Source organism: Apostichopus japonicus, chromosome 8 (assembly GCF_037975245.1).
Source record: "Apostichopus japonicus isolate 1M-3 chromosome 8, ASM3797524v1, whole genome shotgun sequence".
Taxonomy (NCBI): Eukaryota; Metazoa; Echinodermata; class Holothuroidea; order Aspidochirotida; family Stichopodidae; genus Apostichopus; species Apostichopus japonicus.
Window position 1 is genome coordinate 14,651,956 of NC_092568.1, and position 21,283 is coordinate 14,673,238.

The 21,283-nt window shown below is 37.8% G+C and overlaps 1 protein-coding gene across 3 annotated transcripts; it reads right to left on the minus strand.

Annotated features, from left to right (window-relative positions):
* Positions 1-691: 691 nt before the first annotated feature.
* On the minus strand, positions 692-19,797 carry LOC139970683 (tRNA (adenine(58)-N(1))-methyltransferase catalytic subunit TRMT61A-like). Of its 3 annotated transcripts, none has more exons than XM_071976582.1 (6): positions 19,644-19,797; positions 13,841-13,879; positions 13,223-13,572; positions 8,015-8,181; positions 5,302-5,401; positions 692-2,917 (listed from the first exon to the last, which is right to left on the minus strand). In XM_071976582.1, exons 3-6 carry the CDS (start codon positions 13,551-13,553, stop codon positions 2,493-2,495), a joined length of 1,023 nt encoding a protein of 340 aa, XP_071832683.1. In that variant the 5' UTR covers positions 13,554-13,572; positions 13,841-13,879; positions 19,644-19,797; the 3' UTR covers positions 692-2,492. The 3 variants fall into 3 exon arrangements, with proteins under 3 accessions (XP_071832683.1, XP_071832684.1, XP_071832685.1); XM_071976583.1 differs by lacking the exon at positions 19,644-19,797 and adding an exon at positions 19,182-19,284; XM_071976584.1 differs by lacking the exon at positions 19,644-19,797 and adding an exon at positions 19,220-19,238.
* Positions 19,798-21,283: the final 1,486 nt, after the last annotated feature.

A 21,283-nucleotide genomic window follows, 5' to 3' on the forward strand; every position in this document is an offset into this window, starting at 1 on the left:
GATATTTTATTTCTGCATGTATTTTCAGTTCTTTTGTCAGTCCTGAAACTTTTGTCAGTCCAGTATTTTGTCAAGCCTGATCATTTATGGAACGGCTAAAGAGGCGAAGGCGGACTTTATTAGAGGAGGCCATGCTGCCGTGGTGTAGTTGAAGCCGTGTGGCCAATATATAGGGGGAGGGGGAGCTGGGGACCTTCCTCAGTAAAGAACATCAAATGGTGCATAGAATATTCATTAGGTTTATATAGTTATAGCACTAAACTCACGCTTATGCTGATAAATACTTTGTGTGAGATTAATGACAAAAAGGGGAAGGGTGTACACTTGTACAGTAGTGGTCTAATACTTCTCCGGTTGAATTCAAAAAATCCCCCGATCGAGTGAACAATTTTTGCCACCCCCCCCCCCAATCTTTTTGCGCACACCACTGCATAGACCTCGAAGTTTTTTGTTTGTTTGTGAATTACTTTTTCTTGATGCACTCAGTTCAATGACTACGTATATGCGACTCTGGTATTTCAGGACAAATTGACTCTTTGGAAAGTATGTATCATTATGTTGTGACTTTGGCTAATCATACAGGCAATGCAAGCACTTTGTATAAGAAGTTGAGAAAAAGCCCTGATCGAGTTGTACCGAAGAATTGTCCAATTTTAAATACCTTCGTACTCGAAGGGTCGTAAGTGCCGAGTCAGTCGAATGGACAGGGTGGAGGGGCGATTTCATATGTAGGAACTTTGGGGTCAAATAACGTAGCCTATACGTGAAACACCCTGAACCCTTCACACGCCCATCTTTTTCAAGGGATCCCCTGTTAAATCACTAGCATTTATTGCAAAATGGTTGTTTTTTCTGGAGAAAATGTATTCATCAATCTTCAAAAAGGTTATGGTTGGGGAAAAAAAATATTGGGAAATACTTGGTTCTCAAGCAAGTGTTCATCTGGTTGGTCATTTTCAAGCCAGAGAAGTGTCATTTCCGGTGATCTGGGGGGGGGGGGTATCAAAACCAGAAATTTTCTTGTACGCTGCGCGCCAACCGATGGTGGCGCTCCGCTAGATAGTATTTCGCGACCCCCGGGTTAGAAAATCCTGGATACGCCCCTGGTATAAGTACACATTGTGAGCGATGTTTATGTCTAAAATATATTTTTTGCAAGTGGATGTCCTACATGCATTTGCACTTGTAGTACCAGTTTTGCGAATCTTTTGTAGTTGTATTCCTAGGCTTACTCGGTTGCAAGTTTGGGGTAGTAAATTAGTATCTGTCCCATTGCAATGTAAATAGTTAGTCCCCAGCTGTGCGAAAAGTGCCTTCTTTTCTTGTAGAATGTGCACGTGGTTTCTTGACGTCACTCCTTATTAATATTTAATCAGGCAAAACTTACCATTTTCGAAGGTAAATTTCTCAGTCATTAACAATTGTATAGGTCTGGTAATAGTTGAATTTGAGGAAAGAAAGGTGTTTCATCTAATCTTTATTGACAAATGAAAAAACGTAGTGGAAAGGGAATTTCGGCCATATTTTTCGAACGTAAATTAACCTCTTTCGAGCTGTTTAGAAAAATGCTTTTTTGGCATGATATCATCTTTTCCATTTTGAAAACTAGTATATTCGCAAAAAAAAATCCTTTACCACGAATAACTATCGATTTCTCTTCAAATCATTCTGTAACAAAGTCAAGTTTGTTATTGTGTAAACATATTCGTGTTCATTCACTGTACTGATATATTTCTATGCAAAGGCCTGTCTTCCGTTTATCATGAAATAAACACGTTACTAAATACCAACTAACTTAATGAGCCAGTTCATTGCATTATAATTATTTCAGCATTATTTCAAGGAGACTCACTTGCACCTGCAGAACTGGGAAATCTTGTGGGTTACTTGACCAGGTTTCTATTGGGGAGACTTTCAAATAATGGAGATAGCTCATATAAGCCTTCAAAGTGGGGGGGGGGGGGGGGTCATTAGCCTGGTTTCGACAGGTGGTATTATGGTAAATGCTTTCTACCAAAGCAAGCTTTCTTAACCTGGAAAAAAAAGACATGTAAAGTTTATTTATTCCACTGCTTGTTAACATGCTTGTAGGAGAGAAATAATCCTTCATTTATTACATAACACTTGGCTTCACACTCACAAATGCATTTTCTGTGTATAAATATGACAAATATTAGTATGTATTGCATACACTAATTTTTTATAGAAATGACACTAACTGAGAGCCAAGTGTTATAACAGATTGTCCAGAACTAGAAAATTTGGGGGTTGGAATTATATTCCAAGCTGTGTTCTCTCAAATTTGCAAATCAGATTACTAAACGCTCTGATATAATGTGAAAGCTGAGGAAAAGGGCTGTCATTGTGTGCAGTTTCTGATGACATAGTGCCACCATATAGTCTTGGTCAAATTTTCATATTGAAATTGCATGTTGTTCCCGGAATGAACAGAACAAAGCATTGAAAAAGATAGTGACCTTGCTCTCTGCTTTTTACATCTTCGATTCATTTAAAGTTGCAAACGTTAAATATCCACTATGTCCAATAATATCCTTGGAAGGTACAGCATATTTCCCTCCAGGAACTTGATCTTTATCTTGTTTAGAATTTCCTGATACGCTGTCAGTATTCCACCTTGGTTTCTTCCTCAATGGGGGAACTTCCTCATGGCTACCTAGGTCTGACTTTTCTATCTTCTTGTTGCCATCATTACCATGCACACTTCCATCTTCAGTATCTGCTTTTGCTTTCTGGAGAGGAAACCCAAAGTTGGGTTCCGGTAAACTGGTAAATCTGATATCATATGGTCGCAACAAACATTCAACTGTTTTTACCTCACAAAATCCAATATCGAATAGAATTTGACATGTCCTTTGAGCCTGTTCAATGCATGGTGAAAATGAACATATTCTTCCACCTACAAGGGGAGAAAAATTGATGTAAAATGTAAAGGCACAGGAAAATTTCCATTCACCTACTGTACTATATGAAAACTAATGTGGTTTGCATCCTTTTGCATAATTTTACCAGAGCAATTTTGATGAAAACTTAACAAATCATGCATTTTTGAATAACAAAATAAGACTAGCCTATTGTAAATAATGAACTTTGTTTTCTGTTTGAAAATCGATCTAAACACCCTAACCAGAAACAAAAACAAGAGCTCAACTGGCACTATGGTTCCTTGCTTAGTGGAATATTAAGGTGTTGTATGTCATCATCCAATATCATAATATTCAGATTAAGTGGCCCCACAATATATTTGCCCCAACAATTGAACCCCAAGAAATGAGGGCTCAAATGGTTCCCAAAAATATTTGGGCCCCACAAAAGAATGTGTCCTAAAATAAGGGCTCACCCGACCCAAAAATGAGCAGGAATTTGCTTCCCATCTTGAGAGATGCTTCCCATATTGAGATATGGTGTTTACAAGGATTTCACAATTTGACCCCTGGTGACCCCAAGAGACCTTTGACCTCTACCAAAAACACTATGCTTTTTTTACTCAATGTTACACTTTTATACACTAATTATGAAGTCTGCCCCATGCTTCCCATCTTCAGATATCGTAGGTTTCACAATTTCACCTCTGGTGACCCCAAATGACCTTTGACATCCACCAAAAACAATAGGCTTCTTGTACTTAATGTGGTACTTCTACACATCAAAAATGAAGTTAGTCTGACCTTACCTTCTCGAGAAATCATGTTTACAAAGTTTTCATAATTTCACCTCTGGTGACCCCAAATGACCTTTGACCTCTACCAAAAACAATAGGCTTCTTGTACTTAATGTGGTACTTCTACACATCAAAAATGAAGCTAGTCTGACCTCCCCTCTCGAGAAATCATGTTTACAAAGTTTTCACAATTTCACCTCTGGTGACCCCAAATGACCTTTGACCTCTACCAAAAACAATAGGCTTCTTGTACTTAATGTGGTACTTCTACACATCAAAAATGAAGCTAGTCTGACCTCCCCTTCTTGAGATATCGTTTTTACAAAGTTTTCACAATTTGACCCCGAATGACCTTTGACCTCCACCAAAACAACAGGCTTCTTGTACTCAATGTGGTACTTCTACACACAAAATATGAAATTGGTCTGATGTTCCCTACTTGAGATATCGTGTTTACAAGCTGGGCGTCATAAACGCACTCATACACACACACACCCACACATACGCCATCATGAATGCAAAGGTTACGATTATCATCGAAACCAAAAGCAAGTTCCAAATAACTTGACCATCGCAAAGGTACTATCCTCCTTAAAGTTTATGAGAGATAACAGTCATTGGGAGAAGTAGAAAAACCTCTCAGCCACTTAAAAGAGCAAAGGTCAAATCCTGTGACAGAGTTTGAGAGCTTACCAGGTTTTCAGACTGTGAACTATGGTGACCTCAAATGACTTCAAACTCAATATGGTGCATCCACATACTAGATATGAAGTTCATCCAAGATATGTTTTTGAGTTCATGTGTTTACAAGCTTTTTGGACTTTGACTTGTTGATCTTGACAGAACACAATTCAGTTTTGAACTCCATGTACTATAGATGAAGTTCATCCAACCACTACTATGTGAGTAAACGTGTTTACAACGTTTTCAGACTTTGACCTTTGTTGACCTCCCACTTCAACATATAGGAGTCGCTTCTACTCAGTATGTTGCATCCACAAATCAAATATAAAGTTCATCCACTTGACGGTTTTTGAGATATCATGTTTGCAAGGTTTTCAGACTTAAACCTCTCTTGACCGCAAATGACCTTTGAACTCGGCAGGAAAAAATAGTTTTCTACCTCACTATAAGATGCATCCACATACCAAATATGAATGTAGAAAAATAATAGATTTTGAGTTATAATGTTTACCAGCCAAGGCTTGGCACACACACACAAGCACGTACACACGCACCATCGCATGGCATCCTTTTGCCTTTGGCAAGGAATCAAAAGCAACAAATATATGTGAGGGTGTCAACACATTAGGTTTCACTAGATCATTTTGTTTATTCCATATGTTGGTTCTTTACACTATATACCATTGTGAAATTGCCAGTACTTCTTGAATTCAGTATAAATAGCATCTGGAAATTAGAACAAAATTTGTCATTGCTTGCTGCCACTTGAAATTCATTATCAAGGCATCTTCTACCAAGGACTGAATAAAAACAGTTTTACATTAAATTTGTATTCTTTTTCATGAAACCTAATTAGTGTTGTTAATTAGTAATAGTCATGAAAAGATGCTTTGTAAAATTAAATAAAGTAAATAAGCCAAACTAGCTCTGGCTCCTACCATCTGTCTTGAGAACTTTCTTTGCATGAGGAACAACCAGCCAGGGTGAGGGCAGATCAAGAAATACAGCATCAACTACGACGTCATCTTGAAAGCCATCCTGCAAAATGATGCACCAAACTTAAAGCAGCAAGCCAACCCACTTTAAGTGATACCTTGCAAAATATTCAGGGAAACACTTGATGTAATCTGTGAACAAGGTTCTTGTACTTTAGAAGGTTGACCCAAATACCCAATATCAAGTGCATCTAAGCTATTCAATTGAGTTATCATGTTTGCCATGCTCAGCTTTGATCTATATTGACCTCAACAAAGTACTTCCCATATAACCCAGGTTTAAAACAGAGTATTGCATTGAATCTTATTGAATACTATTTAGTAATTCACCATTTAAAGTTAACCTATCATATTAACATGAAAGTCACTTATGTTATATTGCACAATTTTTGTTGTCACTTTGCAACATCAATGTTGACAGTAACTTGACACCTACAGTAATGATCACAGACTACACTATAGGAAATGCTATAAGTAAGAGCTGAAATGTGCATGCATCATGAAAATTGAACAGAAAACTGATTAATTTCACAGAGCAAGTATTGGGAAAAGGCATTTGAGCCTACACAGATTTTTATCAGAAGTTAGCATGGTCTGTTAGTGTTTTTGCTAACAAGTCAACAAGCCATACTAAACTGGTTAATTTTATTCATGTTTCTGAAGATGGTAACTTGCTGATATTACTTTGGCCTACTACCGGTACCATGATACTACCAGGATGTTACCAAATAACCCCAAAACACTGGGATACAACTGTTTTAAAGATAATAGTTGTAGTTGTTACTGTTAGACTGTTAGTACAATACATGGCACCTGCTAACCTGATAAAAGTTGTAGTGACTAGCTACCTTTTGCATCTCATTACTGTTATAATGGTATTTTCCTTTATATTGTTGTTTATCATTAGGCCACATATACCAGAAAGCAAAATGGCCAGGTGATTCAAGTATTGACCATTACCATGGCATGATCAGCTGGGATATTGCATGCACCCATGTAAACCTTTGTAAAAGGTCTTCTTGAACTCTGGTGACTCTTTGATATGGTGATCCCAGATGACCTTTGACCTCTACAAAACATTTGGATTCTTGTACTTAATACAGTGAATCTGCCATAGCATCTATGAAGTTCATCTAAATTCTACCTTAGAAACTTCTAGGTTAACAAAGGTTGTAATACTTGGATCTCTGGTTACCTTAAATCAGGGTTGTCCAACCTACAGCCCGCGGGCCACAGTCCGGCCCGTCGCAGGGTTGCGTCCGGCCCGCCAGAGATGCTCTACGGTGCGAAATTTTAGTAAGCAGATTTATTGATAACAATTTGAAGCTATATAATCAATCATTCGAACCTTCTGGGTCCAAAAACCTGCATTCAGGTCAGTTTGTGTGACACTCTCAGCGGAGGGGGGTGGGGGCGGCTGGACTTTAGGCCTATGCATCTGTTTTATCAGGAAGGAAAATAAATCAGTGTGCTCCGCGCGCAGTGCTCACATTTTGTTGCCTTGTGCTTCGGGCAAAAAATCGAAAAATCTAGCGTAGGATTCATGCGGCCCCTTCCTTCATCATAATCATTCCATGTGGCCCTCCTCTGCAAAAGGTTGGACAACCCTGCCTTAAATGATATTTGACCTCTACAACAAATGACATGATTTTTGTACTTACTATAGAAGATCCACATACTGTGTATAAAGTCGACACAAGCTTCACTTACAGAATTATCTTGCTTACAAGTTTTTCATACTTTCACCTCTGGTGACATCAAATGACCTTTTGACCTCTACAAGAAACATAACATGGATCTGCAAACCATTTATGACATTCACTCAAGCTTTAGTAATAAAGGTAACAGGTTTACTAGGTTTTCAGACTTTGCACTTCAAATGATCTTTGACCTCTATACAAAAATAATACAGTCCTTGTACTCACTAAATATGAAGTTCAACCCAGCTTTATTTCGTTAATAAGTATTTTTCAGACTTTGCTCTGTGCTGAAAAATGACATTTGTCATGTTAAATGACTCAATGACATTTATAAACTTTCATGCACACTGCAATGAGAAAAGGATAGGATCAGATTGGGGTTACTTGCCAAGTGGATGGAGAAAAGGAGAAATACAACTGAAGATCAAAAGAGCATTGGGTAACTATTTACGGTATACAAGAAAAGGAATTTCTCAAAGTAATGGGCAAGTTTATTGGTGGCTCAGTTTCCCAGTGTAAATAATTTATGGGGCTAACATGAGCTAACAACTGTTTATTCCCCCCCTTCTTGTACGTGGAATGGTGACTTGCATCACAATGTACGAATTCCTTTATCTTTTGTTTACAGGCTATGCAAGGGACTTCTACTGAACTTTACAGTATACATTGAACATCTGCCAGAGCTTAACTGAGATATCTGCTTTCATGATAACAATTTCAGCACTTTTGTTGCTGTGTTAAGGTCTTAGTTAACATCAGTTAGTGTTTTCATGATATCATTATAAGAGTAGCTTTCTTTGTCCACATTGGTCAACAGAGGTATGAGTTAACTACATGCAGCAATGTATGTCCTTGTAGGGGAATTTTTCAAATACATGTTTCAAAAGCAGACTACAAGTTTGAAAATACAAATACTTGTGCCTCAAAGATAGATAGATTTCATGTTCCTTTAATACCTTCATCACATCCCGATTGGCTAATGTCACTACTGATGAAAGGCCATGGCTCTCAAATTCCTCCTTGGCAATATCTGCCCTCTGTTTGTGAAACTCATATGTGTATAGGTGACCATTTGGAGCAAGAGTCCTAGCCATGGCATGAGACAGAGATCCACTTCCAGTGCCTGAAACACAAACAATTAATTTGCTTAAGAAGGACAAAACACAAACATAAACTAGAGCAGCAGTGAAGCAGAATCTCAAATAATACTGATATGCTTAAGTACTTTGATGCTCAGTGAAACCAGTTAAGACAGGTATTGTAGACGGTAGGTTTTTAAGGCATGTTTTGCTAACAAACTTTCAATCAAGGCTTTCCTACCAGGTAAGTGCAGTCTAGTAGTATCAATGTCTGTTACATAATTGTTCATTTGAAAGTGTGCTAGTAGCCCCTGCGGTTCTGAACTTGGTTAATGATGCTACCAAAGTTCCATTTGACTCTTCACCAGCAATACTTGAGAGCCTTTTTGAATGGACAGCAACCATGTAAGGTGGATAGTGCAAGACTGTGATTGACATTTAGATGTGACCTTAGATGAGAGATGTGTGTTTCATGGACCAAAGATAAAGGGCAAATTCCTCAGAATTTTACTCTGAAATATTAGGCATCAATATAAGTAACTTTTGTAAACAATTCCATGTTGTTCCCAGTAACAAAATTTTCTAAGGAATTGCCTTAGAGATCTGGCAGCAGAAGCAAAAAAAAAAACATGTTCCCTTAAAGCAATTACAATATCTCAATAAATAATATATGAATTGAGATAAAAATAACAACTGAATGAAACTACAGCATAAATCTTACACCATCATTTTTGTTTGAAAGTGGACACACTACGAATCCACAGGTGCAGCTGAATATGTACAGTATATTTAATGAACAGACACACCACAAAATATCATTTTGATAGGTCTACTTGTTGCTAGCAAACCTTTCTTTATAACAAACATTGTTGTCTACTAACACTAGTATCCTACTACCCCTTGCATCCAGTTATCTAATGCTTATAACTGTTAGCAAAGCAGGTTGTCGCAAAGCATTTCAGTACCATTAATGTATCATATTTTTCAGGGAATGTGGTGGTAAGAGGAAACTTTCCACCAGATTTCCTTTATAGGAACTAGTTCCATGAACTGTCCATGTGAAAACTATTTAGTGTTCCTCACTAAAATTGGTTTACTTTGGGTATGAATGCAAGTGTAAGCCTGGCCTATGTATTGACAAATGAAAAGTAACATAAATTCTCAAAATATGAAATATTTGTTGCAACATCAATGCAATACATGATCACTACACTTTGGGTCAAGGTTTTTTTTGTACTTGCTTCTCAACTTTATTTCAGTTTAAAATTGATTAATTTGTTTTAAAGTAGAAAGACAAAGGTGCCACTTTGTGATTCCTTGTCAAGGTTAATTAACATAACTGCACACAAGTCTTTTAACTTTTGACTGCAAATGAGATTCAACTTTCACAGATAACAATAGAAAAGAGGTCATGTACTCACTTCAGGTGAATCTTACACACTAAGCATGAGGTTCATTCCAGCTTTAATTTGAGTTAACATGTTCATGGTTATTCAGATTTTTTCTTCAAGTAACCTATAACAGGCGCGTATCCAGGGGGGGCGTTGGGGGCGCGCCCCCCGGGTAAGAAAAAGAGGAGAGAAAAAAAGAGAAGAAAAAGGGGAAAAAGAGGGGGAAAAGAGGAAGAGGAGGAGGAGGAGGAGAAGGAAGGGAAAAGAAAAAAGAAGAAAGAGAGAAAACGGAGAAAAGGAGGGAGTAAAAGAAAACTGCCAAGACACTGGGCGAAAGAGAAACAGTGACATCATAACAGCGCTGATCCCTATTATATACACATGGCCGGGTAGCCAGTGACGGATCTAGGACTTCGGAAGGGGCGTGCGCCTCACCCAACCCCTTACACCGACAACTCCATTTTTGACGTTTCCATTTTTCCCTCTCTAACTAATGTATCTATATAAATACTATATATGGTCTATCATAACGCGTGTGTGTGTATAGACGCCTTAAAATATTGTGCTATGAAACCAACTGTGGCTGGTCTCGAACTAGACCGAGTCGTAGGGGAACATGACGCATTTTGGGAAGGGGGCGACCGCCCCCCCCCTGAGCATAATTTATTTTTATGTTATCGCTAGTAATTTCAAAAAAGAAAATGCTTAGATGCAACTTACAAGGCATGGGAAGTGTCATTTCCAGCGATCTGGGAGGCACTTTTGGTCAAAATTTTCTTGTACCCTTCGCGCCAACTCGTGGTGGCGCTACGCTTAGATAGTTTGCCTACAGGCTTCGCCCCTCCCTTGGCAAATTATTCGCTGCGCACCTGTTCGAATTTGTAATGCAAACAGCTGACCAGCCTCAAAACTGTCGATGTGTGTAGTCATAGGAACCCAATTTGATTTGGGGGACTGTAACGACTTAACTGATATAATATAACCAAAATTTTTTGCACGAAGTTGATGTCAATATCATATAAGCAACTTAAGCAAGCATCGGTTATTCATCGAATACCATCGTGTACCGTACAGTCCGTGGAAATTGCGCAGTATAAAGCGGGATGCTAATGTAAACAACGAAATGTCTTATGCAGATGGAGAAAAAGCATGGAGGTCCAATTACGTCAAATTCTCTTTTACATTAGTAATGGCGAATTAGTCGACCAAGCTTAGCACTTTATTTTAATTATCAAGGAGATATTTTTCATTTCCTTTAGCTATACATTGCAATTTATTTTTCTTCCAGTAGGAACCCCCCCCCCCCCGGCCTCCTACACCTATGTGTGTAGTGTTCGTTTCGGAAATATCTGGTATTATTTCATTTCCTTCAACCAAGTTTTATAATAGCCATTATAAGAGGGTTTAATATTTGTACACCAATAAATTAACTGTGTCTGAATTTTCGAAAATTTCCTTACCAACATTCTTCATCATACTTCCCTCTACTCGTTTAATTTTGACCGGTCTGTTAGGGGTTGAAGGAGGTTTTTCTATATTGGTTGTCCATAGATGACATTTTTTGCAACATTATGGGTATGTTTTGAAGTGAATTTTCAAATTCTGAACAAATAATGGGCTGAAAACCTTGAAAAGTGGGGCTGTCGGGTATTGTGGGCCGCGACGTAGAATCACCTAATAAAAGCAATGATCCACAGGACATGCGATGAGGTCGAACATGATTTGTGACTGAAGAAAATCTTCAAAAAGTTTATGGATGGAAAAAAAAAACTATTGGGAAATACTTGGTTCTCAGGCAAAAGTGTACATCTGGTTGGTCATTTTCAAGCCCGAGAAGTGCCATTTCCGGTGATCTGGGGGGGTATAAAAACCAGAATTTTTCTTGTACGCTGCGCGCCAACCGATGGTGGCGCTCCGCTTAGATAGTAATTCGCGCCCCCCGGGTTAGAAAATCCTGGATACGCCCCTGTATAACATGAAAACATGGTTCTTGTTCTGAATAACATGGAACCTAATACTAATATATGAATTTCACCCAAGCATCAATATTCAAGTTATCACCGATACAAGGATTTCAGACCTCAAATGACACTTGACCTTCACAAGAATATACTGTAGGTTCTGTACTCAGTGAAGTGGACACACATATCATACAATTGAAATTCATCCACGCTTAGCCTTAAGTTATCATGTTCACTAGGTTTTCAGACTTCTACAGGCCTGTAATGTCCATTGACCTTTATGAAGAACAACATATTTCTAGTAGTTCACTATGAAAAGCTGGATGCACATGCTAAAGCATGATGTTTACCCAAGCTTTGTTGCTGAATTTACCAGGTTAACAATGTTTTCAGAACTTGACTTCTAGTGACCTTTGACCTCTACAAATACATTAAGCTTGTATCAACATGCCAAGAATAGATATCACGTAAGCTTTTTTTTCCTTCTGACAGTGACATCTGGTGACCTCAGACAATTTTGGAACTTGGAACACGGTAGAGTCAAGTATGAATATCATCAAAATTTTGTTTTGGAGTAACTGTGCTCACAAGAGTATTCAAACTTGACCTCTGGTAACTTTCAATAACTTTTGTACTCCACACAAGACAATTGGGTTCTTTTGCTTACCATGTTGAATCCACATACAAAGTAGGAAGTACTTCCCAGTTTTATCGTGTTTACAAGTTTTCACATTTTGACCTCCTGTGACCTTTGACCTCTATGCAAGTCAGTGAGGTTCTTGCACTCATAAAGGTGAATTTTGTATAACATGTATGAATTTAATCAATCTTGTACATTTGAGTCATCATGTGTACAAGCCAAGGGCATCACATCAGTGACCTAGTTTGAATGGCAACCCCATAGTCAAAGGTGAAAGAACCGAGCTATCATCAATGATGAGCTATATCCTGACTTGCACTGCATTCATGAGAAAAAAGTGCAAGGTTAGCAATGGTCGTGTCGAGATCTGATCACAAAAGCAATAGGGTTACTGTACCCAATAAGGTGGCTCCACAACGTATAAAATTCATGCAGCCTTCACTTTTGGAGTAACAAGGTTTCAGACTTTTATTTCTCAACATGAAATGACCTATGAACCTTCACAAATAGCAATAAGGTTCTAGTATTCACTAAGGTGGATCCATATGCAAAGTCATAAAGTTCTTGCAACCTTCTTATTGTAGAACTTAACACTACTACAGTAACATGTTTGCTGTCCTTTGATATTGTAACTGTTTGTGATGATTTACAGGTTCTCACTTGTTAGATGGTTAGGTTGTGCTTCCTGATTGTATTTACAAGACAAGCTAGGTACAATATTATGCAAGATACAAATCCAAAATCAGTGACAAAGAGTTTCAATATTTTGACACAGAACATCAATGGCTCTTTATATTATGTTGAAATTCTGAACAAATATCCCGGCACTAATCTACATGTATTCTCTTCACCTTTTAGGTATGAACAGTAAAATAGAGGGCTCTATGATGTTAAACATATTAATCAAAACTGTAGTAAACTTTGCTACCATACATGATTTCTGATACACTGCAAATAAATCTTAGCTTTCAGATGAAGTATTTTATTTCAGCATCTTCACCATAAAATAAGGATGATATGTGGGTAAGTGTCCACCCTATAAAGGCTTAAATACTTTCTTATTGTGCAATATCATCAAACAGCTTCTACAAACCTGCTTCGGCTACCAAGGATCCTGGCTTGAGCTCTAACTCAAACGTGATAAGGCTGATATCTGCAAAGTATAGGATCTGAGTCCTGTGAGGTAGAGTCACTGTCCACAGTTCTGGATTAGGATGTAAAATAAAGAGCCATCCTTTGTCTCCGTGAGTATTTATCATGGTTCCATACTTCTTTCCTATGAGGTCATGATGTTTCAAAGCTCCATATTTAGTCTGAGTTGTCTTCCCACAGCAAAGCTTCAATGGCAGGAGATTGTTATGACCCAAGTAGATTATTGCTACATCTTCCTCTTCTACAACTTCTTTAAAACCCAAGAAACTCATGGTGGAGAATAAGGTATACCTGAAATACCAAATGTATACACACAACTATTAGCTTGGGGTTATTTTTTAAACAAATTTTAACAAATGTAAACAGGTTTTTCTGTATACATGGAATACAAGGATGGAACTGTCAGCATACTACATGTTTTTGGTGACAGGCATTGTAAGAATAAAGCACATAATACACAATATGTACCATCTGTACAGCATTCTGTATTGTTACACAATGAGTATGCAACACTAGAATACCCACTAATACAGACATAACATCCAATGAAAATACTTACAGGTCTTCAGCTAATATTTTTCATGGAAGAAGTTTCATTCTGCAAATACAAGGAAAGTTATAACAATTGATGAGTCTCCTGGTGCACTGGTGGTATGACAAAATACATGACATTTCTTATGAGGAAAACTGCACAGAACACTCATACTTTGTGTAGAGTACTTGTGAGATACGTAATTGGCTTGCACAATGCCTTTGTATACTTCTGCCAAACTTTCATGATATCAGATATCTGAATTACCTGAAAAAAATTTAATCCCCCAAAAATATTTGAGATCTATGGGCAAAATCATTTGCTGAACATTTTATCATCTTTAGTGTTTCTTTTAAACCTGGTCAAAGGTTAACCTACTTCAAAGGATAGTATAGACAGACATAGTATCTCCTTGAACAAACCCCTGGTACCTAAGAGTTCACTTATTGTGTTTAAATATTGTTTAATACATGGTTTCCACAATTTGACCCCTGGTGACCTCGCCCCACAACATTAGGCTTCTTGTCTCTCAATGTGGTACAATAACATACCAAATATGCGATCTGTCAAACTTCCCTCGTGATATTAAGCTTAGGAAAGTACTTTAGTGTAGAGAGACAGTTAAGAGGAAGGTGAAGTAAATGTTTGGCATTTGTTGACTTCAAATGACCTTTGACCTCCACCAAAAGCAACAACAGGTTCCTTAAATTTGATATGGTGCCTATATATACAAACCAAATATGAGATCTGTCCAAGGTTCCCTTCTTGCAATATCATGTTAACAAGATTTTCACAATTTAACCGCTGATGACCCCATGACCTTTGACCTCCACCAAAAACAATAGGCTTCTTGTACTCATGTGGTACTTCTACACATCAAATACAAGGTCTGCCAAGCTTCCATTATTGAGATAGATATCTTTTGTACAAGGTTTTCACAATTTGACCCCTGGCGACCCTACATGACCTTTGACCTCCCACAAAAACTATAGGCTTCTTGTACTCAATGTGGTTCATATACATATTAACTATGAGATTGCCCAAGCTTACCTTCTTGAGATATTGTGTTTACAAGGTTTTCACAATTTGACCCCTGGTGACCCCAAATTACCTTTGACCTCTACAAAAACAATAGGCTTCTTGTTCTTACTGTGGTACTTCCACACACCAAATATGAAATTAATCCGACCTTCCCTTCTTCAATCAATTATCATGTTTACAAGCTGGGCGTCACAAACACACACACACACATACTGTACGCGCACTCATTCGCCATCATGAATACAAAGGTTACTTTAACGTTCTCTGTTACATATGCATTTCATGCATACAGGTCACGTCGTGTTGCCTCAGTACTGCGGCTGTGAAATTTCCTGATTACTGACCATGCCATATGCTGTACCAGTGTGCAAATATATATTTGCAAGGCAAATATGACACCAAAGCAGAACTAGTTCTGTTCGAGATATATATGTATGTATATATATATATATGAAATTGAAATCGAAATGAGTTGAAAAATCCAGAACAGTGAAAAAAGTTCCAGCATCCACCGGGATTCGAACCCAGGCCTCCTGCTTTATATGCGGACACCCTAACCACTAGGCTATGGACGCTGATTGTATGTCCAGAGGTTCGAAACCGGTAAGGAAGGTCGTAATTCCACTGTGGGCGTTGACACCTGTATCGAACAATACTGGTTCTGTTTTGGTGACATATTTTGCCTTACTCTAGAGATCAAACATGATGCTAACCAACTCGAAATCATTTGTGATTCTAAAGCCGGATCTCAAAAGAGATACTTTGAACATACTTTATGAAATGAAATGGAGGTAAACAACAAAAGCAAATGAATATATATAATTGAAATCGTAATGAGTTGGAAAATCAAGAACAGTGAAAAAACTTCCAGCCTCCACCGGTATTCGAACCCGGGGCCTCCCGCTTTATATTCGGACACCCTAACCACTAGTCTATGGATGCTGATTGTATGTCCTGAGGTTCAAAACCGGTCAGGAAGGGCGTAATTCCACTGTGGGCGTTTGTCTCCTGTATCGAACAATACTACCCTATCCTACACTTGAATAAACTAACATTTCTGTGAAAAATGACCGGCCATGAAAATGTTCTTTTCTTTGCTACCTTTAAGCGTCTTAGGAAAGACTCCGCTAACGTTTCCACAGCTGACTTGCGCCTGAATGAAGAAACATTGACCTGGTTATGTAGGTCGCAGACTGGGCTTATTGTACAGCTCATCTTATACACTGCAAGTAAACATGCTGGAACTATATATACCTGTACTCATCGATATTCTTTACTGAACAAACTAATATATATCGAACAGCTAAATACCAACTATATTGATACTTACTATACATACAGAGAGAGATATAGCAAGATCGTATGGAACGCCACTTGAACATTTATTCAATAATAACAGATATCTCTAATTCCTTTTCAGATATCTCTTATTCATTTCCAGATATCAATGACTAAAGATATTTGATATATCAGAAACTTAATTCGAGATATCAAGAATTTGATTTAGAGATATCCAAAATTCAGTTTCAGGTACATGTGACTTTCCTCTTAACTGTACGAAAGTGCATAAGTGGTCTTAGCAGTACATCCACTTTCAATGAAATTTTGATTTCTGATTGTAGGGAAAATCAATCAAAAATCTTCTTGATATAAGTGAAATTACGGAAATTCATAAGCTGGAATTCTAGAAATGTCAAATGTGGCGGATATGAAAAAAAATCAAGGAATTTTCTAGTCAGTAGTGTTGTCATTCCTAGCGGTGGAAAAGAAATGTGCACTGACTTGGGATGTGTTGCTGCAAATGGTTACGTGTCCCCCCATATGTCATCTAGACTACAAGGCTTAGAACTTGTACATCTTTTAGTGTGTAGGTGGTCCTGCAGGCGCAGGGAACTCAGCAACTGATGCTGCATGGATTGAAAGGGACAACCCTGGCCTCATGGTTCAAAAAGAGCTCTTATAACACATATGACATGTCAAGAACCTGTTCTGGTTTTGTTTAATGGGCATAGTAGTCACATCACTGTAGATCTAATAACCACAGCCAAAGCACACACTGCACCTTCTCTGTATGCCGCCACACTGTTCACACTTTCTGCAGCCATTAGACGGTGTGTTCTGCCCTTCTAAATATGACTAGAATAAAATTCTGAAGCGGCCCAATCAGGATAGTCGACTCAAAGTGTTGACAAGCCAACAAATTTAATAAATGGCAAATGAACATGTATGCATTGTTATAGTTAGCATTTTACAATAAGCAGGTTATTAGCAATAGGCTAGAAACATACATGTTAGCATTAAACCATGGTTATGCTTTTGAGTAAAAGTTTGTAGTCATATTATGCCTCATTTACCAAATGCATATCTTTTGAATGTGTTTGTTGTGTGCAAATTCCACTTCCACATAAAACTACGTCTATCAGATGATTGAGTTTGTAGTTATAATTGACCAGTGCTGTGTTTGAAAAGTTATTTATACGTGATGTTTTATCCCTAAATATTAAATCAATTAAAAAAAATATGACTATAATGCAGGGAAACCTGTGTGTGGCCATCTTGTTTTTGAAAATGGGCATTTTTACTCTTGAGACTCCTGAAGGTAAGAACGACCGTCAAACTTCCTAAAAAAATTCCCCTAATCAATATAGTGACCATGATATGTATTGAAGAAAACACACATTGTTTTCCTAGTGTCTCCAAGTACTACTGAGATATTAAACAAAACGTCTTAGGTCATTTTTACCCCAATGTAACCTATTGTGTGTTACTGTTGTGTTACTTTAAATGTTTTCATGGGCGCAAGTTTTTCAAAGTGAACACAAACATTTTGAAGACATTGCATCCCGCGGACGCAACTTCTAAAATCCTAGCAACATTTCGCCCAGATATATTTATTAAGTTTTGAAATTTCTTGCAATTTGTATACAAACTGTCTTCGATATTTCACAAATATTTTAATCAAAGTTAAACATATTCACAACATTTAAATAATACTCAACAGTCTTGTGGAACATTTTCCGTATGCTAAATGGGTATGTACATTACATAATACATGTACATAATAGTTCTGAAAAAGTTTTCGTAAAAAACATATTGATATTATTGATATTTCGCTGTTGATATATCAATATTTCATTTTGGTCATGCCATTGGACCTCAGTCTATGGATTTTTAATGTTATGAGAACAGGATTGAAAAATTGCTGAGCACAAAATTGCACTATATTATTCTAAATAATTCCTCAATCAAGAATGCAGTGCTTGACCTATTTCATGGTAAAACAATGATAAAAAGAAATTGTGAGAACTTCATTTCTTCCACGGTATTGTTTCTTAAATTGAAAAAGATAGATGGCACTTAATGGCTGAAAATATGCAATACTACTGTATTACCCACGATACATAATATAATTTAGACCAAGGTTATAATCATCATATAGTATAGTCAGTAGTGCGAAGTTCGGCATACTGCGAAGATCGGCCACCCTAAGAAATACACGATTTTAAAAAGACAACTGACAGGAAGAGCCAAATTTCACCAAAAAGTACGAAGCTACAGTTATTTTCTCTCCAAAATGGCCCGTGTGCAAGAAATTACTTACATATTAGTCAATAAAATGACGGAGATCTATGAAGTCTGTTATATTACTGAAAAAGCAACTGCGCCACCAATTTTATCACCAGCGCCACACTGTGGGTTGCGTGTCCGAACTTCGCAATACTCTAGCAAGAAATACCAGTTCCACAATCACGAAGAATCTTCTTGGAAAACAACGTGAAAACAGTTTGCAGGAAAGAAAGTTTGGCCGTGTATCGTACTATAACAAAATTCTCCCACCATATGAAGTATATTTTCAAATGATTTATACCAGAAGATTTAGTTTTGGGGTGTTTTAAGTCTTAAGTGGCCGAACTTCGAAGTCACCATCCTACTGCTTGTTGAAGGCCATAGTCAAGGTTCTTTCCTAGGCCTAGGCTACGGTCTTTACTGTAGGCAAAGGCCTGCTTACACTACTTTCAACTGACTATACTATATTTTCTTTCACAACTCTTTTTCAGCTTAGTTGCTAAGACCGGGACAGAAGTCTTTCGTGAAAATTATACTCTCATTGACTATTGAGGTTGTTTGATCGTAATTTTCGTCTATTGAAAAGCTTCATTTGCTAGGCTTAAAATCCACTATACGCAAACACAGTGAGTGCAGTAGCCTAACTTATAGTATACACAGTACACAATTGTTAGTTCAATTACTGCGAAAATCATTCGAAAACAAGCAATTTAGAGTTCTTATGATTTACTGGTGCTCCCTTGAAAAGTTACAAACTTACGAGTTTTGCAAGTTCATAGGCTAGGCTAATTTTATTACCCAGCAGTACTAGGCCTAGGCCCTACATGCTCAGAGTCGCAAGAAAGCTACCGACATATTTTTATTCGATAGCACGGTGGGAATACATTGCAGTGAAACGTTCGAATAAGTGATAAATTTACACAAAATCATTGTGTATATAGTTGATAATGCTAATTCAGATAGTTGCTTGGCTTTCAGGTCTATTGTTGCAACTTGTCTGTCAGCTTCTTAAAAGATTTGCTTGTGTACTGTTTGAATAGCAGGTTCCTATTGTCGTTGCATTGCGGTACAGTGCGGTGTACGTGGGTCGCGCTGTGGGTTACGTCTAGCGCTTCGGTCGGTCATTTGCGCGTACTGTAACTTCTTAATCTTAAAGCTAAACAGTATTACTATTAGGCCTTACTATTATAGGATAACCTAGGTTTAGGATATAACAACTTACAAGAAGTCCGTAGTATCTTAGACTGCTTCTTTATCCGATGATGCACCTGACAGGACGAAGTTGCAAAGATTACGATTTTCTACGGATAACCGTGCACAGTGACTGTACACATGGCTGCCGCTGGAGCGGAAACGAGAGGAGACTGTTTTTCAACAGTTCGGCGATAGAGGGCACTGTTCACGAATACTTTATCGGGGCCGTGTAATTGGGTCCAATGGGGGGTTAGTCTGGGTTCTGAATATTTGCGTAGAGCCCAGTGTCTTTTCTAGTGATAGAGCCCAGACTGAAAATAACCCACCGAAATAACTCCATGGTGATAAAGGGGAATGGGGTTCAATCTAACATAACACAAGTAGTTAATAGCACAGATTTGATTGCAAACGATATTGTCTTATGAAGTATATGTAGGTCTGCAAACACTGTTTCAAGAACGGGGAATCAAGTGAGTACGTAATTTTATATACAGGCCCGTTTTTATGACGTCTAAATATATTACAAAATAATCGGTGTTTCGTGGGTCAATTTTTCTCACACCTTTGACTGATCTAGCTTGCGTGGATACATGAGTGTACCGAAATACCAGTTGCGGAACGAAACCATGAGAGCCGATGGTGAGGAATTAATGCACCTGTTTTAGACCTGTTGCAGGGGCATTCAAAATGACATTTCGGGAAACTTAAATGCATGCACTCATACAATATACGTTGGAAAAGGGTGGAGGGAGAATTTCTCCCCAACCTTACTTTGAAAGTTGGGACAGAAGTGTGTTTCTGCCCACCCCCTCCTCGTCCAGATTTGCAGATATGGGTGCACTCCTTGGCAGTGGTGTATCATTAAACTGGATCCTTTGCATTAGCAAACATGATCAATGCCTTTTTTCATTCATATATACAACTTAATCCGTCGAATGTTCGATATATTGTCTCAACATTTCGAAAGTAAGTTCCAAATTTCGACAGAAAAGCCTAAAATTTCAACGCTTATATGTGGAACTTTTCGTTTGTCTACATCAGATTTATCGTACCCTATACCCTTACTTATACACTACCTTAATAATTATGACATTTCCCTAACGTCGAAAAGTCCATACCAACGCGTGTGTGGTGTAGAGGGGGGGGGGGGTGATAAAATGCGAAATATTGTTTGGAAGTTTATGTGAGATGTCCAAATTCTGAGATAGAATGTAGAAAGAGTCGTCATTTCCACACAAAAAACACGAACTTTGAGAAAAGTAATCGAAATCTTTTTATAGATATTATAGTTTTCATACAGATATTTCAATTTTTTTATATGTAAGAAAATAAAAATTCGAAAAGAGTCTTAACTTTGAGAGCAATTGTTGACATTTCCAACAACCCCACCGGGCTCGATTTCCCTCTTCCCAAACAGGTTTGCAATTATGTGTAAATAGTCGTTCATGAATAAGTTACGTCATCACGATTGAAAGCTTCACTTCGAGGTTACCAAATCCATTCGTTACAACGGGATATACTCATCATATATTTACGGTTTTTATGCAACAGTTTCCTCTATATATGATTTAGCCCAATGAAGATACATATAATTCAACAGTTAAGTTGTGTAAATTAAGCCTTGAATATTCGCGTATACCCTTTTCCAAATTTTAGACAGAAAAATTC